Source organism: Loxodonta africana, chromosome 7, assembly GCF_030014295.1.
Source record: "Loxodonta africana isolate mLoxAfr1 chromosome 7, mLoxAfr1.hap2, whole genome shotgun sequence".
Taxonomy (NCBI): domain Eukaryota; kingdom Metazoa; phylum Chordata; class Mammalia; order Proboscidea; family Elephantidae; genus Loxodonta; species Loxodonta africana.
The window spans coordinates 85,860,069-85,876,754 of record NC_087348.1 but is presented as its reverse complement, the minus strand read 5'-3'; the positions used below and the strand labels follow the sequence as shown (position 1 = coordinate 85,876,754).

Genomic DNA, 16,686 nt, shown 5'->3' with positions numbered 1-16,686 from the left:
TTTGATTTGCCATAGAGTCTACATAGCATCCAAGAGTCCTTTTGACCCTGTTATCTCTCAGATTCAGTGTGTCCCCTTTTCTCTCCAGGAGCCCACACTCTGAAACCTTCCAATGTAATGGTGAGAGCCATCTCATAGCCTACCTATGGAGGTAAATAACCAAATAGGTATCTGTCTGCCTTAGGTTAATTCACTCATTGATGCAAGGATGTTACTCCTTGAGGGCCATCCTACAAAAAGATGCTTATCCATTTATTCATTCAAATATTTATTTTGGCTTGTGCTTGGAAAATTTTGTGGACATTTCAGAAATCCTGGTTGCATAGTAGTTAAGTCCTACGGCTACTAACCAAAGGTTCAGCAATTCAAATCCACCAGGCGCTCCTTGGAAGCTCTATGGGGCAGTTCTACTCTGTTCTACAGGGTTACTATGAGTGGGAATTGACTCGATGGCAATGGGTTTGGTTTTTTGGTTTTTTTATAATGTAGTAATAACATGATATTTACACTATACTATTATTTTTGCAATTAGTACAAAGAAAGAAAGGTTCTTTGCATAATATCTGAACTATCCAATAATCCTATTCTTTATTATAGGACCTAACAGTAAAATACGCTTCTCTTTTATTTCTAGAGAAAAAAAATTTCTGTGGCATTTTTGGGCATAAGTGAGAACATTCATTTGTATATACCCATGCTCACTTTTCATAATATCTGTTGGGCACCCAGCTCCTTCCAGCTCACTGGCATCCCAGGGCTGGAGTCTCAGCACCTCTGGCTCTCCATTCCTTTTGGCTCCATGTACCTGGTAGCTGTAGTGAGGAATGTGACCATTCTGGCAGTGGTAAGGGTGGAGTGCAGCTTGCAACAGCCCATGTACTTTTTCCTGTGCATGTTGGCTGTCATTGACTTGGTTCTGTCCACTTCTACTATGCCTAAATTACTGGGAATCTTCTGGTTTGGTGCTGGTGACATTGGTCTGGCTGCCTGCTTGGCCCAAATGTTCCTCATCCGCTGCTTCGCCACTGTCGAGTCAGGCATCTTCCTTGCCATGGCTTTTGATCGCTATGTGGCCGTCCGCGACCCCTTACATCATACCACAGTGCTTACCCATGCGGTGGTGGGTCGTCTGGGACTGGCTGCCCTCCTTCGTGGGGTACTCTACATTGGACCCTTGCCTCTGATGATCCGTCTGCAGCTGCCCATTTACAAGTCCCGGATAATCTCCCACTCCTACTGTGAACATATGGCTGTAGTTACTTTGGCGTGTAGTGACAGCAGGGTCAACAATGTCTATGGGCTGAGCATTGGTTTTCTGGTGCTAATCCTGGACTCAGCAGCCATTGCTGCCTCCTATGTAATGATTTTCAGGGCTGTGATGGGGCTAGCCACCCCTGAGGCCAGGCTTAAAACCCTGGAGACATGCGGTTCTCACATCTGTGCCATCCTGATCTTCTATGTTCCCATTGCTGTTTCTTCTCTCATTCACCGGTTTGGTCACCATGTGTCTCCTTCAATCCACACCCTGCTGGCCAACTTCTATCTTCTCATTCCTCCAATCCTCAATCCTATTGTCTATGCTGTCCATACCAAACAGATCTGAGAGAGGCTTCTCCAGATCCTGAAGAGAGAGATGAGGAACAGATGACTGCTGTTTCCTTCTTCCTTTCCAAAAATGCTCATGGAGAAGAAGGCTGTTACATCTTTATTTAAAAAGAAGCCTGCTTCTCCATTTGGGAGCTTCTCAAGCAGTCTGAGATGTCAGGCCCTGTGGTCTCAAATTTTTTGTAGTTCCAAAGAAATGGCAAGAAAGAGTGTACAATTCTCATTTCTATGAATGGAAGATTATATCTAATCTTTTTATGATTAAAGGATATTTGAGCCCCAAGGGAGGTAAATCAACAAAAATGATAGCAACATCAATAACACAAATAACAGCTAATGTTTGATATAAAATCCCTGGTGGCACAGTGGCTAAGTGCTTGCCTGCTAAGCAAATAGGTCAGAGGTTCAAACCCACCAGCCACACCAGGGGAGAAAGATTTACAGCCTTGGAAACCCTATGGGGCAGTTCTACTCTGTCCTACAGGGTCGTCATGAGTTGGAATTGAATTGACAGTAATGGGTTTGGTTTTTTGGTTTGATACAAATATGTATATATACATAATTGCATACTTCTTATGAACATCCTGGCATCTTGTGAGGTAGGTATTATTGTGCATATTTTATACATCAGGAAATAGAACAGTCTTGCTTTATAAGCTGCATAAAAAGTTGTTTATGCTGCCTAGCTTGAACGCTTTGGTTGAAGTTTATTAGTATTTAACCTGATAATGTATTACACTTTGTACTTAGAGTCTGTTTTCTGTGCATATTTTAATAAGCAAATCCTAAAAACTGATCATTTCATGGAAGTGGCCTTGGCTAACAAACTTACAAGTTAAGCTTTTAGCAACTGGAATGTGGCTAAAACTGCTTGTACTAATAATTCTAGAAAAATATTGAGCTGTATGCCTAGCAAGGTATGACGATGCCAATCATGAAAATAGAAAGTGGCCTAGAAAAAAATATCAGCTCAATGAAGGGAAATGAGACAAGATGACTATATCTCAGCATTGCCCTTGTTGTGTTTTCCTGCAGGCCTGCTCCCATCAAGCGGCCTGAAGGATGTGAGGGCTCCGTGGAAAAGAAAACCTTCCCCTTCCCATAGAAATCCCCTCTGAACCCTGATCCATCTGTAGGACCCTTGTTCATGATGTACTGTGTTCCTAAAATGGATCAGCTCAAAATAAGGTAAATTTCCAAATTCTAGAATTTATAGAAACTAACATTGACTTTACTATCCAGATTACTTATTTGCTCAATACCTAAAAAAAATGGTTAATTGACATAAAGCACTTAAGGCTGATTGAAAGCTACTGATATAACTCTCACAATCACGCCTTAAGGTACTAATGACAGTAATCCCACTTTGCAGGTGAGGAAACTGAGATTCCTAGAAGTGGTAAGAAACAGTCCAAGGTCATTCAGCTTATAAGAGATAAAGCCAGGAGGCAGGAATTAAGCCCAATTTTGTTTGTTTTTAACCCTGAGGCTCCTAACCTCTCTGATCTTCTTTTTCCTTGGCTGTGAAAGAGGGCTTCCAACTTTGAGTGGACAGAACAGGAAAGAGCTCTGTAGCACGTCCAGGCTGTGGTGCAAGCAGCCCTGCTACTTGGGCCTTAGGATCTAGCGTAATGAGGTGCTGGAGGTGTCCATGATGAGGAAAGGATGAGCCCCAGTGGAACAGCCCCAGTGGAGGAATCACTATGTGAGCCCCTGGTATTTTGGAACAAGGCTATGTCATCTACATCAGAAAACTGACAACTTTTGAGAAATAGCTCCTGGTGTTTTATCAGGCCCTAATAGAGACAAACAAGAGCCCTGGTGGCACAGTGATTAAGCACTCAGCTGCTAACTGAAAGGTTGGCGATTGGAACCTACCAGCCACTCCACGGGATAAAGATGTGGCAGTCTGCTTCCGTAAAGATTACAGCCTTGGAAACCCTATGGGGCAGTTCTACTCTGTCCTATAGGGTCGCTTCGACTCGACGGCACTGGGTTGGTTTTGGTTAAGTTGAAATTGACTTGACAGCAACGGTTAGTAGAAACAGAACATTTGGTCATGGGGAATGAAGTGATCATGCATCCTGCCCAGTGTGAGTTGGGTTCTGTCAGACCCACCAAATCATAAAATTAGGCCTAGCATCTGTCATTGTAATATGGAAATTGTTCATCTAGGATCAAATATAGTAGGACTGGAGGACCCTAAGTAAGTTGCATAAACAGGTAGCCTTGACTCTCATGTCAATCATGCCATTTGTATAGTTCTCCTTCTCCAGATCACATCAATGGACACATGAAATGGTCCCATACAACCAACTAAAGGAGGAGAAAACCAGAGCTTGACTTACAGATGAGTTGGCTAGGCATGACCTAAAATGGACTGCAGTTGCATTGTAGCCAAATAAAGGAATGGCATTGAAAGAGCAGAGAAGTAAAGACTTCCTGATGGGTGGAACTGCAAGTACTACACCTGATCATTCACATTCTGTGAAAGAAAAAATGGCCCAAGGTGAGAATATAAATTCCTGGGCAGTGGCCAGTGGTCTGCTATCTTGTCAGTGGCCTAGAAAGAAAAAGACTGGAACATCAGAAGCAAGGAGTTCTGGGGTAGAGGCAAATGGATAGACATATCCGAGTGGGCCCAGGTTGTGAACATTTTTGTATCACCAAAAATCAACTGCCACAAAAGAGGTATTGAGCGACTAAGCAGACAAATGATTCTGCTAGTTGACATTAGCTAGCCTTCATTGGTTGTCACCTTAAGAATTGGCATAATGGATACCCGAGTGGAGTAGGAGAAATGGAGACTAACATGTAAGATTCCAACTGACTGAGGCTGACTAGCTACTGCTGCCTCTTATATCCAGTCTATCAGCAATAAATTCCTGTGTAGAACCCCAGATCTGATACTATTCCTCCAGGAAGCACTTGGTGGTCTACTTTACATTGGGCTGCTTCTCTCCTGGCAAGGCCAGTGGTTCATAGTGATACATACTTATTGGTGTGTGTTTGCCTTTCTTGCCCACATAGCCTTGGCCAGCATCATTCTTTTAGGGTCTACTGCATAGTTGGGCATAGCTAATCTACAGGCATGAATCCCACACGACACAGCATCTGACCAGGGGACCAGTTTAAAACAGCAAAGGATGTACACAGGATAGGGCTCATGACAACAGGATCCACTGATAGTACCACATACCTCACCAAGCAGAAGTTGACCTCACAGACATCCCTCCCAACCCCACCACCCAGTTAACCTTACATGTCCAATTCCATCATGACATCTTCTTGAAGAAACCATTCTGATGCAATTATGAAGAGAGTCTTACTGCAAAATCTTCAGTTTTATGCCCCTAAAAGTTAGTCCCTGTTGGAAGAGTTAACACCTCTTACAAATATAGAGCCTTTGAGATCTTTTTTCATATGACTCTCTCAAAGCTATTTAAAAAGAAACAAAAAACCATGTAAATGAAGCTCAGCAATGCTTTCTCTTCCTCATTCCAGGACAGAATACAAGAGGGCAGTTCTAGTGCAGATATGAATCTGAAGGACTTAGCGTCATAAAAGTGCCCTTTGAAACTGAAGTCAAGGTGTAGCCTAAAGGTAGAGCAACTTCCTTGACCTTACCATAGGCATTCCACAAAACTAAGAATGCCCCAGGGCAGAAAAACACAGCTATAAGACAGCCTCTGAGACTGCTCTGGACTAGCAGACTGACACTGCTATAGCCCAGGTTCCTCGATTTTGCTCTGCAGCGTCTTATTTTTACATCAAATATGATTATGGGTAGAGAACCGCCTCCCAACTCTTGGACCCAGAAAACAGATGGGAAAAGAGAGGGCATAAGGGATATATGACTGACTGCAAATACTCCTGGTGGAGCTTCAGGATAGAGGTTATCTTTAGTCACTTAAATGAGTTTTAATTATAATGAGGATTACCAGCCTGAGTTTAGGACCCCTATCCTGTGTGGTAGTTCCTCTACACAGCCTTCAAAATTTATCTACACTCAGCAAGATAACTTACTAAGAGAAGGGCCTGTTTCATAAGTCAAGCTAGAAAAAAATATCACTATGTGCATGGAAGATAATTGGATTCCTACCTTAATCCATATATAGAAATTAACTCTGGAAGTATTAAGGACTTAAATGTGAAGCAAAACTTTAGAACTCTTGTTTCCCATTTAAGTCCTTTATACTTCTAGTTAATTTCTATATGTGGATTAAGGTAGGAATGCAATTATGGGTAAATAAATTTTAGGCCTTGGGTTAAACAAAGATTTTTAAAACCAAACAAAGCTGTCTACTCTGAGGAAAGTTAGAAAATTTGACTAATTTAGATTTTCTTCCAGAAGTGCCTTAAAATGAAAAGTTACAAATGGGAAGAGATTCATGATATAAACAAAGGATCGGCACCAAGAAGGTCTAAGGAGTTCCTGTAAAATCAGTAAGAAAAGCCCCAGTACCAAGAGAAAACTGGACAAAAAGACACAGTTCTCTCACAGAAAAGGGAACATTTTCAAACATACACAGGAAGAGATGTTCATCATATTTAGTGATCAGAGAAATACAAATCAAAACCACAATGAGATCATTTTAGACCCTTTACTTTTCCGAAAAGATCTGACAAGTTTTAGAGAGGATGTTAGTTCACAGCTTCTCTTATGGTACAAAATCAATACCATGACTTTGGATGAAAGTTTGGCCTTGTCTCTGAAACCTGAATATTTGTATTCCCTGCAATTTAGGTTTTACTCCAAGTATGCCAACAGAAAGCTTACAACACGAAACATGTATGAGTATTCATAGCAGCACTTTCATAATAGCAAAGCCCTAGGAACAACCCAAACACCCATTGATAAGAAAATGAATAAGGTAAAATATTGTCACATAATTGATTATCAGCAACACACACACACACACAATCTTCAAATATGTGAAGAAATACGGAAAGGTTACACAGCACGATACACCTTTTTAAAGTTAAAAAAACAAAAATCACTCAGTTCTAGTTTAAGAATACATTTTAGATAAATGAAAAACATGGTTCTTTCGCTACACCTTTCCTAAGTCAGAGCTTGATTCGTCTGAACTACGATAGGAACAGACCAGTCTTGTAAAGATTATCAACGTGGGAGTTTGGCCTATTTCCATGGTGTTTCCTTGTTTTTACTGGCACCATTGGCTTTCTAAATCATCTGAAATTGAGCTGTACTAGTCTATGTTTGGAGTCCTGGAGGCACAGTGGTTGAGGGCTATGGCGCGCTACAGCTGCTAAGCAGAAAGTGAACAGTTCAAATCTACCAGCTCCTTGGAAACCCTATGAAGCAGTTCTACTCTGTCCTATAGGGTTGCTAGGAGTTGGAATTGACTTGACGGCCAGGAGTTTTTTTTATCTTCCCAGTCTGTGTTTACATACGGTTTTCAAGACTAACAACAACAAGAATTCTCTGTGCTGAAATAATGGTAGAAGATTAGGCAGACTGGATGTTGTCTCTGTTTCTTTTTTGCCCTTGAACTGTTTTGTACAGACTAGCTGGCATTCCTCTTATGTATCACATATACTTTGGGCATCTTACCGGCCAAAGAGTTTTTAGCAGACAGCATTTTAAAGACACTCAGGAACATCATGGAGTCAAAACTCTCAAGATAACTTTATCTTCCTGCCCAGGTTATAAAGCTAGACTTCTGGGGAGTTTTCTTAGCAGGAATGACCTCTAGCCATGTAATTTCCTCTGTAGGAAGCTGTGTCATTGAGCAGTTAGTTTCAGATATGGAACAGAGTTGAGAAGAAAAAAATGCCAGTTAGGATGCTGAATCAAATTGTGAGCTAGACACTACAAGGCCTTAGTAACCTAACTGTAGAATGCTAGTTAAATGTCTGGGTATCTCACCCAGATTCTCTCAGATATTGACTTAAAACCAGAATTTCTCTCCCAGACTATTCAAGAGTCTTAACTATAGGAAATCCTTTCCAGCTTGAAATGAGGCTTGCTAAGTTATTTCTCAAGGATGATTGATCTTATCTGATATTAGAAAATCTTCCACAGTTGATCCAGTATTCCACAGTGCCCCATTTTATTCTTCATGATGAATTGCAAGGAATTGTTGGAAATAATGTTGTAATTGGATCACCTGTTTAATGATCATACTCTGTTTCTTCCACAGTATTAAGCAGAAATTCCTTGCCAAGAGCTGTGAATATTTATGGTTTGTATAATATTCTGGAGGTTGCATAAGAACAAATCTGTGACTTGTATCTAGTTCCTCTTTGTTTTCCGGACACAATATCTGTATTCAGAGACTCAGGATGATATAGGGTAGGTCCACGTTTAATTGGAGCTCACAGAAAAATATCACCCTCCCTGAGTTAGTTTTCTGGTTTGGGGGGGAAAAAAAACAACCAACAATTGGAGTTATTTTGGCTGACTCCCAACCTGGCTGAATGTATAATCCAGGCTTTCGAAGATGCTACAAAAATGACAAATTGAAATGTAATCTTGAGGTGCAACATTCTTCTCCCAAAGACATGTATTGCTGATTGCCTCCAGGTTACTTAGAAATTGTGGAAGTGTAAACAAAGTGCCTCCCATGAGGACTTAACATCCATGTTACCATCTGTACTCCTTAGGAATACACACAATGCATTTATATACATCAGAGTTACAGGTCTTATACACTGTGCAATACAGACTACACCAGACAGCTTGTTGGCCATTGAATTTTGACAATAGTAATGAATGCTTAAGAGAACTGGGAAGAGAAAAAGAAATTAAATCTTTCAGATTTAGTAAACTATTATAGTTCATACACCAGTGTTAACCAAGCCAACTAAAGTAGACAAAAGGACTTTTTAATATTCCAAATACATAAAGGAAAGAATATTGAATATACCATGGACTGCCAAAAGAACAAACAAATCCGTCTTAGAAGAAGTACAACCAGAATGCTCCTTAGAAGCAAGGATGGGGAGATGGTGTCTTACACACTTTGGACATGTTGTCAGGAGGGATCAGTCCCTGGAGAAGGACATCATGCTCGGCAGAGTACAGGGTCAGCGGAAAAGTGGAAGACCCTCAACAAGGTGGATTGACACAGCGGCTGCAACAATGAGCTCGAGCATAACAACGATTGTAAGGATGGCGCAGGACCGGGCAGTGTTTCGTTCTGTTGTGCATAGGGTCGCTATGAGTTGGAACCGATTTGATGGCACCTAACAACAACAACAACAACAAAAGGAAAAGCTATATGCTTAGTTTGTCTGAAAACCTAAATTATTTGCAAGAAATATTCTGTAGTTGGCTTTTATTTTGGTCAATTTTCAGCTCGTGTGGCACTAGTAAATTTACAATGGAATCTTCGCTTTAAGCATTTTTAAAAGTAAGCAAAGCCTAGTAGAGGTGGTGGCAGTGAGGCTTAAGTCTTTGTTGCCTAATTATACTTCAAAATACGACTGTATAATGAAGATACATGTTATACTTCTTTCCATTTCCTTAGTAATGTTTCTATCTCTAACCTATTGCTATCGAATCAAATCCGACTCACAGAGACCCTATAGGACAGAGGAGAACTGCCCTGTAGGGTTTTCAAGGAGCAGCTGGAGAATTTGAACTGTCGTCCTTTTGGTTAACAACCAAGCTCTTAACCACTGAGCCACCAGAGCTCCAAGAATTATTGGTAGAAATTTGCAATTTAAAAAAAAATTAAATGTGACTCCTAGGCCTCAATTGTTCTCTTGACAGAAAACCAGTAATTAATTTAAAAGAGAAAGATTTCCCAATTCAAAAAGAAACTTCTACATAACTGCATTCTTCACTACAGAGAAAAGTTTAAAAAATTAAAAAAAAAAATTAAAACCATGTCCATAATGTAGGGTATGCTTAAGTATCCTCACACCTTTTTGGACTGTGTTCCCTGCTATTTGTTTTTCTAAAGGAAAATAAAAATATGTTCAGATGTAGCCCCTGTATTACTTGGCTGTGACTGTAAACGTTTCAAGAGAAAGTTCATGCGGACATAATTTGAATCCATCCAGAGCAGGAGATCCAGAACTTGGCTGAGCAGAGTTACTTAAGAAGCTTATTCAAAGTAAAAATTCTTAGCCCTACTGAGATTGCTTCAGTGAGTAGGGATGAAGTTTAGAAAAATCTATGTGCTGAATGTATACAGAGGAGCCCTGGTGACTCAATGGGTAAGTGCTGGGCTGCTAACAGAAAGGTTGTCAGTTTGAACCCACCAGCCGCTCCTCAGGAGAAAAGACCTGGTGATCTGCTCCTGTAAAGATTACAGCCTAGGAAACCCTGTGGGGCAATTCTACTCTGTCCTATATGTCCTATAGGGTTGTTATGAGTCGGATGTGACTCGTTGGCACACAACAGCAGCTTTGTAAACCAATTAAGTTGGAATCTCCAGTGACAGGGTCCAAACATCAAGTTTTGCTTTTTAATGCTCTCTGGGTGATTTCAATGTGCAGCCAAGGTTCATAACCACTGGCTTAATCACTCACGGGTTTTAGTCATCGTCTTTGTGCAAATTGAAGATGATTCCCAAATCTTTCACTTTGATCCAGACCTCCCCATTAACATCAGGCCAGTATATCCAGCTGACTCTGGACTACCACAGAGTCAATATTTACAGAGAACTAATTACACGACGCATCAGGGGTTGAGGGTTTTACAATTCACCATCTCATTTAATCCCTGTGGGGTGGCTATTTTCATACCTCTTTTACAGGTGAAGGAGCCCAGGTGGTGCAGTGGTTGAAAGCTTGGCTGCTAACCAAAAAGTTAGCAGTTTGAATCCACCAGCCATTCCTCGGAAACCCTATGGGACAGTTCTATTCTGTCCTGTAGGGTTGCTGTAAGTTGGAATTTACTCAATGGCAACTATTTTTTTTTTTTTTAATAGGTGAAAAACTGAGTCTTTTTGATATTAAATAACTCATTCAAAATTAAACGTGATAACTGGCCAAGTACAGATAAACATGACTTGCTTGCTGATCACTATATTGTTGTCCATGGTACTTCCCAGTAGTTCACTAAACAGAATCACTTACTTTGAAAGATAACATGACCTAGAGAGTAAGATTCAGACTAATTTGGGGACTTCAGGAAATAAGAAGGAGAGCTAGAATTCACACAATGTATAGGCAATCCTGGGAAAGGGTGTCATAGAACATGAGCACAATTCTAGGGGTGGGGGGTCCAAGGCTGAAGCATTTCTCGGATGTGGCATGAAAAGCCCTTCTCCACTATAGACCTCCATTTCCCAAACTACATGATAAAGGCTTTGAACTAATGCCAAAGTTATTGCTATGGATTGAATTGTACCCCTCAAAAAGATATGCTGGAATCCTAACCCTTATACCTGTGAATGCGACCTTGTTAGGGAAAATACAGTTTTTCTTTGAGGATGTTCTCGGTTAAGGAGGTCACCCTGGAGAAGGGTTGTCCTAATACCCTCTGAGTGTTGTCTTAAAAAAGGGGAGAACAGACAGATAGGGGCATACAAGCAGAAGATGTCATGTGAAGATATATCTAGAAGCAGCAAAAGACTGCCAAGGACTGCTGGCAGCCACCAGAAGGTAGGAGAGAAGTACAGAACAGTTCTTTTCCCAAAGCCCTCAGAAGGAATCCACATGACCAATACCCTGATTTGGACTTCAGCCTCCAGAACTGTGAGACAGTAAATTTATGTTTTTTAAAGCTATCCACTTTGCAGTATTTTATTTTGCTATGGCAGACCTAGGAGACTAAGATAGTTACCTACTAGCGCTGTTTTGCTTCTTTTTTAAGACTCTCTAATTTCCTAGAGAAGAATAAAAGTGAAAAGTAATTCAACAGCAGCATTGCATCATTTAGAGTTCAATTAGTCATTTCATAAAAAAAATGAGAAGCAGGTGCTCAGGCATCTCTGACGTATGAAGAACTCTCTTGGGTACAGATGAAAGGTATATAGGGGAGGATAGAAAAGCTCTGATGGACACGAAAATGACATACGTACTGTACAATATAAGATGTATACAAAAACTTCACAATTCATTTTACGGGCAGAACATCCTGAACTCCAATTAGGATAATAATAGTATAGGAAAAAAATCACGTACCAATTCACTTATGACAAAAGGAACAAAATCTTTAAAAAATAAAAATCAGCAAATAAAAACCAAACATGTAATAATAATAAAGAATAACCAAGAGGCTCTAGTCAGAAAAAAAAAAAAAAAAAACTCGGTTAAAATTAGGTAATTTCTTAATGTAATTCATTTTTTAAATTTATTTTTGTGGTTGAGAATACACACAGTAGAACATTCAACAATTTCTACAAGTACAACTCAGTCACACTGATTACATTCTTTGAGTTGTACAACCGTTCTCACTTTCCTTTTCTGAGTTATTCCTCCTCCACCAACATAAACTCACTGCCTCCTAAGTTTCCCATCTAGTCTTTGGAGTTGCTGTTGTCAGTTTGATCCCATATAGATAGATCTTAAAAGAGCACCATGCTCTAGGCAGACATTCTTTACTAGCTAAGCTAAACTACTGTTTGGTTTCAAGAAGACTTCAGGGGCTGTTTTTGGTTTAAGCGTTAAAGGTTATCTCAGTGCAATAGTTCCAGGGGTTTATCCAGCCTCCATGGATTCCATGAGATTTGGAATTCTGTTCTGCATTTTCCCCCTTATGATCAGGATTCTTCTAAAGAAACTTTGATTAACATGTTCATTAATGATAACTAGGCACCATCTAGTTCTTCTGGTCTCATGGCAAAGAAGGCAGTTGTTCATGGAGGCAATTAGCCACACATTCCAGTTCCTCCTATTTCTGACTCTCCTTCTTCCTCTGTTGCTCCAGGCAAATTGAGACCAATTGTTGTACCTTGGATGGCCCAGGCACTATGCAATGAACTAGGAGACAGAACAGAAACACCAAATATGTTACTAGGCCAATTAACTGGGACGTCCCATGAAGCTGTGACCCTAAACCTCCAAAGCAAGGAACAAAATCCCATGAGGTGTTTGGTTGTACGTAATTAATTTGTAAAGTATCTTGGTCAGTTATGGATGAGAAATAAGATATCTCATATGTGCTGTAATACATATAGATGTATATGTAATATATGGTTATATTAAACCCATGATTTTTTTTACCCTACAAAGCAGAAACTTATCAGAGTTTGGGTGCCCACCCAGAGAAGCAGGGGAAGCAGCATATTTCAGAAGGGCTCCTACTGGGGGTCACAGCTGCCAGGGACACTGCTAGCAATAGTTAGAATGTCCCTGGATCTGCCCTTTTAGATTGAGGAATTCTGTTTCTGCTCGAGGAAAAAGTTAAAAATAAACACAAATTCCACGTTTACTAATTCTGTGTATTCTTTAAGGGAATGTTTACAAAGATCAGATCCTCTGGCTTCTTGAATCAAACTCATTGTCAACAAGGCAACACCCCTATTCAAGCCTAAAAAGTAGAATTAGTGCCCAGGGATTCCCAAATAATATTTCTACTTCCAGTTTCTTTCATTCTTGAAAGAACATTTCCTTTCAATTACATTAATATAATTAATGCAGCGTTAGTACTTGTTGAACTTATCCAACAAATATTTAACTGTCTACTACATGCCAGGAATTGAGCTGAGGAAAAGGGGGGAAACAGACGCAGTGCCTGCCTGCATAAAGGTACATTCTAGAGTGGAAGGTTAAAGACAGTAAACAGACTATTTTCACCCAAGTTCCCCCAGGAGGGAAAACCTGAATCAAAAACTTATATACTATTACTTTGTTAAGGGATATAATTCAAGGAAGCACGAGTGAGGAAAGGGGAGTGAGACAAAGGTGTTTTACCAAAATTGCCACCATTTTTGTAACGAGTGTAACAATGCTCATCATCCTGGCACCTTCCTGTCAGAGGGAATATGAACAATTTCATCCTAGAAAAATCTGTCTAAGAAGAGGAGGGGGAAAGGATTTATCTGATGGCTCCCATTTCCCATTAATAAAGACTGGCTGCATCAGGTGCAAACTGATCCTACTTCTGTGTTGCTCATGCATAGGCAGTAAGCAAGTTCCACAGCAACTTAGGATTTCATGTTAACAAGGAAGCTTAGAGGTGACAGGTGAGAGATAAGTGGCTTAGGCATGGGGTGAAGAACTGCTTGGTAGTGCCTGCATGAAGCTGACCATACTCCACACAGAGAAGTTGCCACATCAGGGGATTGAATGAAATAAGTAGACAGAGGTCAAGGAGATAGATGAGGGTAAGAGGCTCCAAAGTGGTGTATAAAAAGTGGTGGATATATTCCACCCCTTGCACCATGTATATCTACTCTTGCTCTCTGTTACATCTAGGTTCCATACCAGAATATGTGACATGTATTTTTGTAAAAACGAGATGCCTTCACTTTATCCCAGAAAAGGGAAGTACAAGTTCAGTCATTCGTGGGTTTACTTTTAAAATAGTGACTGGCTAGCTGCAATCTGTACAATAGTTTGAGGCAAGAGAATAAGTGAACTAAGCTATAATCTCTCCTGTTGCAGGTGGTTTAAAGGTTGTATTTGATATTCATCTTCTCTTCACTACCCATTGTAGTGTTTTCTAACTCTTTCTAACTTTTGACTAGTCCAGGTTGCTTGCATGCTGGGTATACTAGATTTTTATTCCCAAGGAGTCTAAACTGTTAGATGCCTTGCCCTTGTCAGGCCATGGTTGCTTCATTTACCCATTCATCATTACCAGTGAACATAGAAACACAAAGACATGCTGATTAATCCCCTAGGTTCCAGATATATTTATCCCTCCCTCCATTCTGTAGCAGCAACATTAGCTCATCATCATAAGGGTAAATTAAGCTTATCAGTAGAGACATATTTTAACCTGCTAGTCCATTGGCTGCTAACTGAAAGGTCAGACGTCTGAATCTACCAGCCTCTTGGAGGGAAAAAAGACCTGGTGATCTGCTCCCGTAAAGATTGCCTAGGAAACCCTATGGGGCAGTTCTACTGTGTCCTATAGGGTTGCTGTTGGTTAGAATAAACTCGGTGGCACACAACAACAACAACAGCCTATTGGCACGAAGAGCCCAAAAAGACCAAATGGTAATTTCAACTTCAAGTTCAGTAGAACATTTACTAGGACTCTGGGAGAAGAATTTCTTCCTGTGAACTAAGACCTCTGTGAACTCAGACCTCTGTGAACTCAAGTTTAAACTCCAAAGCTGGGTCACTGTGAGTGATGAGGAGAGAAGCCAATCATATTCCCATCCCTTGGTTTCTGGGACATGAGTTCTAGTTACTGGGGACACAGTTGTATATGTTGGTTGTTAGTTTACAGCATACACTTCATTCTGGAGGTTTGTACTCTCATCTCATTTCTTTCAGGCCCCTTACAACCTATCCAAGCCATATGCCACTACTCAGGAGTTCTATGATCAGATCCAGAAGCAACTCAGAATAAAGACACTCACAACCAACATTAGTGGACTTTTCATTCATTTTAGTGAACTTTTCCTACCCCTAAATAAGTACCTTTTAATCTAGCAATAGAAAAAGAAAAGGGAAGCCTATTACCCAGCATGACAAAGACTCTCTTGCTCCATCTGTGCACAGGACAGCTTAGACACTTTAGGCAACAGTCTTCTAAACTGGTTCCTTTGACAGGTATAAACAGAAAAATCAAAGGCAAACCTGTGTGGTAATATCATCAGGCATGACAAGCTTTTAAAGTCATGATAAGCTTTTTCAAGTCTTAACAGCTGTCTCATTCCTCTTAAGAGAATTGTTTAATGTTAAACAAAACAGGCAGAATTAAACATTTGGTATTTTATCTTTCTTATTCCTAGATTTAGCCTCCCTAGATTATTCAATCTGATCTACTATGCTTAAGTAGCAAAGTTATTTGAAGGGACAACTATTTCCTGAAATAACTTCACATGAGAAAAGCAAAACAAACAAGCAAATAAACAAAACAAAGACCAAACATAGCTTGCTCATTTAATGAGCTGTTTACAAAAGAACTTCAATTTAGTTATTTTCCCCTGATATTAAAAGGAAGAAAAATATTACATGATGTTCAGTTGAGAAAAATGATGCCCAAATTTTGAATATCAAAGATATCCTTCAGTAAAAAGTTGAGCTAAATTAAGATATTTGTCAACTGATAGTGGTTGCTTTGAAAATCATGTAATTATCCTTGAAAAAATGATTATTTTTAATTCTAAATCCTCCACTAACTCTTTGGCTGTGACAATTATGCTTGGATACGGCATCAAGTTGATTTGTGTAGTGTGAGATTCATTAGTACCGTTCACTAAATATTTTGCCCGCTTCTAGACACATGGTAGTATTGCATTTCTTGGCAGGCCACATGATCAGTTCTGCCCAATGTTGTGAGCAGAAGTGATATGTGCTGCTTCTAGGTCAAGTGTTCAATTCCCAATATGAGACACTCCAGAGCTCTCCTTTCACTTTGCCATTCAATGTTCCCGATGGTGGCTGATCGGTCAGCATGGGTAGAGAAGTGAGAATGACAATGTAGGAGCAGAGGCTCAGCCAAGAATAAGAGGCACAGGAATGAGAACTAAATCTTTGTTTCAAGCCATGGAGATTTTGGAGTAGTTTATTACCACAATATAACCTAACCTGTCCTAAGTAATAAATGTTGGGAGGAAGAGTTCCCTCCAACCAGCACCAGCTGTCAGTGGGGAATTTCCTCAAGAATGTAGTAAACAGATATACAAATTCATCAGTTGGGTCATTGGGAGCGGTATAAGTGTGGCTAATCAAACTTTCACTCCTTAGTTCTTATACCCATAGATTCTATCTAATTGGGACAGAACACCATATGATTGTCATTAGTTTAGGGTGGTATCAGTCATATCTGCATCCTGTAGGATATCAACATATCCTCTGAGGTTTTATTACCAAACTCTGAGGGACTGAGGGCTGTGTTAAGAGAATAAACCCTTAAACTTTTCCTGATTATAGTATGGACTCCTGTATTTTTGCTACCATGCTTATAATTACAGTTTGCTTTTTTTTCTTTGACTGCACTTTAAGTGAAAGTTTACAAACCAAGTCAGTCTCTCATACAAA

General features: G+C 40.0%; 1 protein-coding gene across 1 annotated transcript; it reads left to right on the top strand.

The window, feature by feature from the left end:
• The first annotated feature begins 304 nt into the window (after nt 1-304).
• LOC100664245 (olfactory receptor 52M1-like) lies at nt 305-1,603 on the top strand. Its single transcript, XM_003423613.3, has one exon. The coding sequence runs from the start codon at nt 695-697 to the stop codon at nt 1,601-1,603; it is 909 nt and encodes a 302-aa protein (XP_003423661.2). The 5' UTR covers nt 305-694.
• The last annotated feature ends 15,083 nt before the right edge of the window (nt 1,604-16,686 follow it).

What these genes read in the sequence shown, in the direction of transcription:
- LOC100664245 (XM_003423613.3), top strand. Translation starts at nt 695, where the DNA reads ATGCTCACTTTTCATAATATCTGTTGGGCACCCAGCTCCTTCCAGCTC.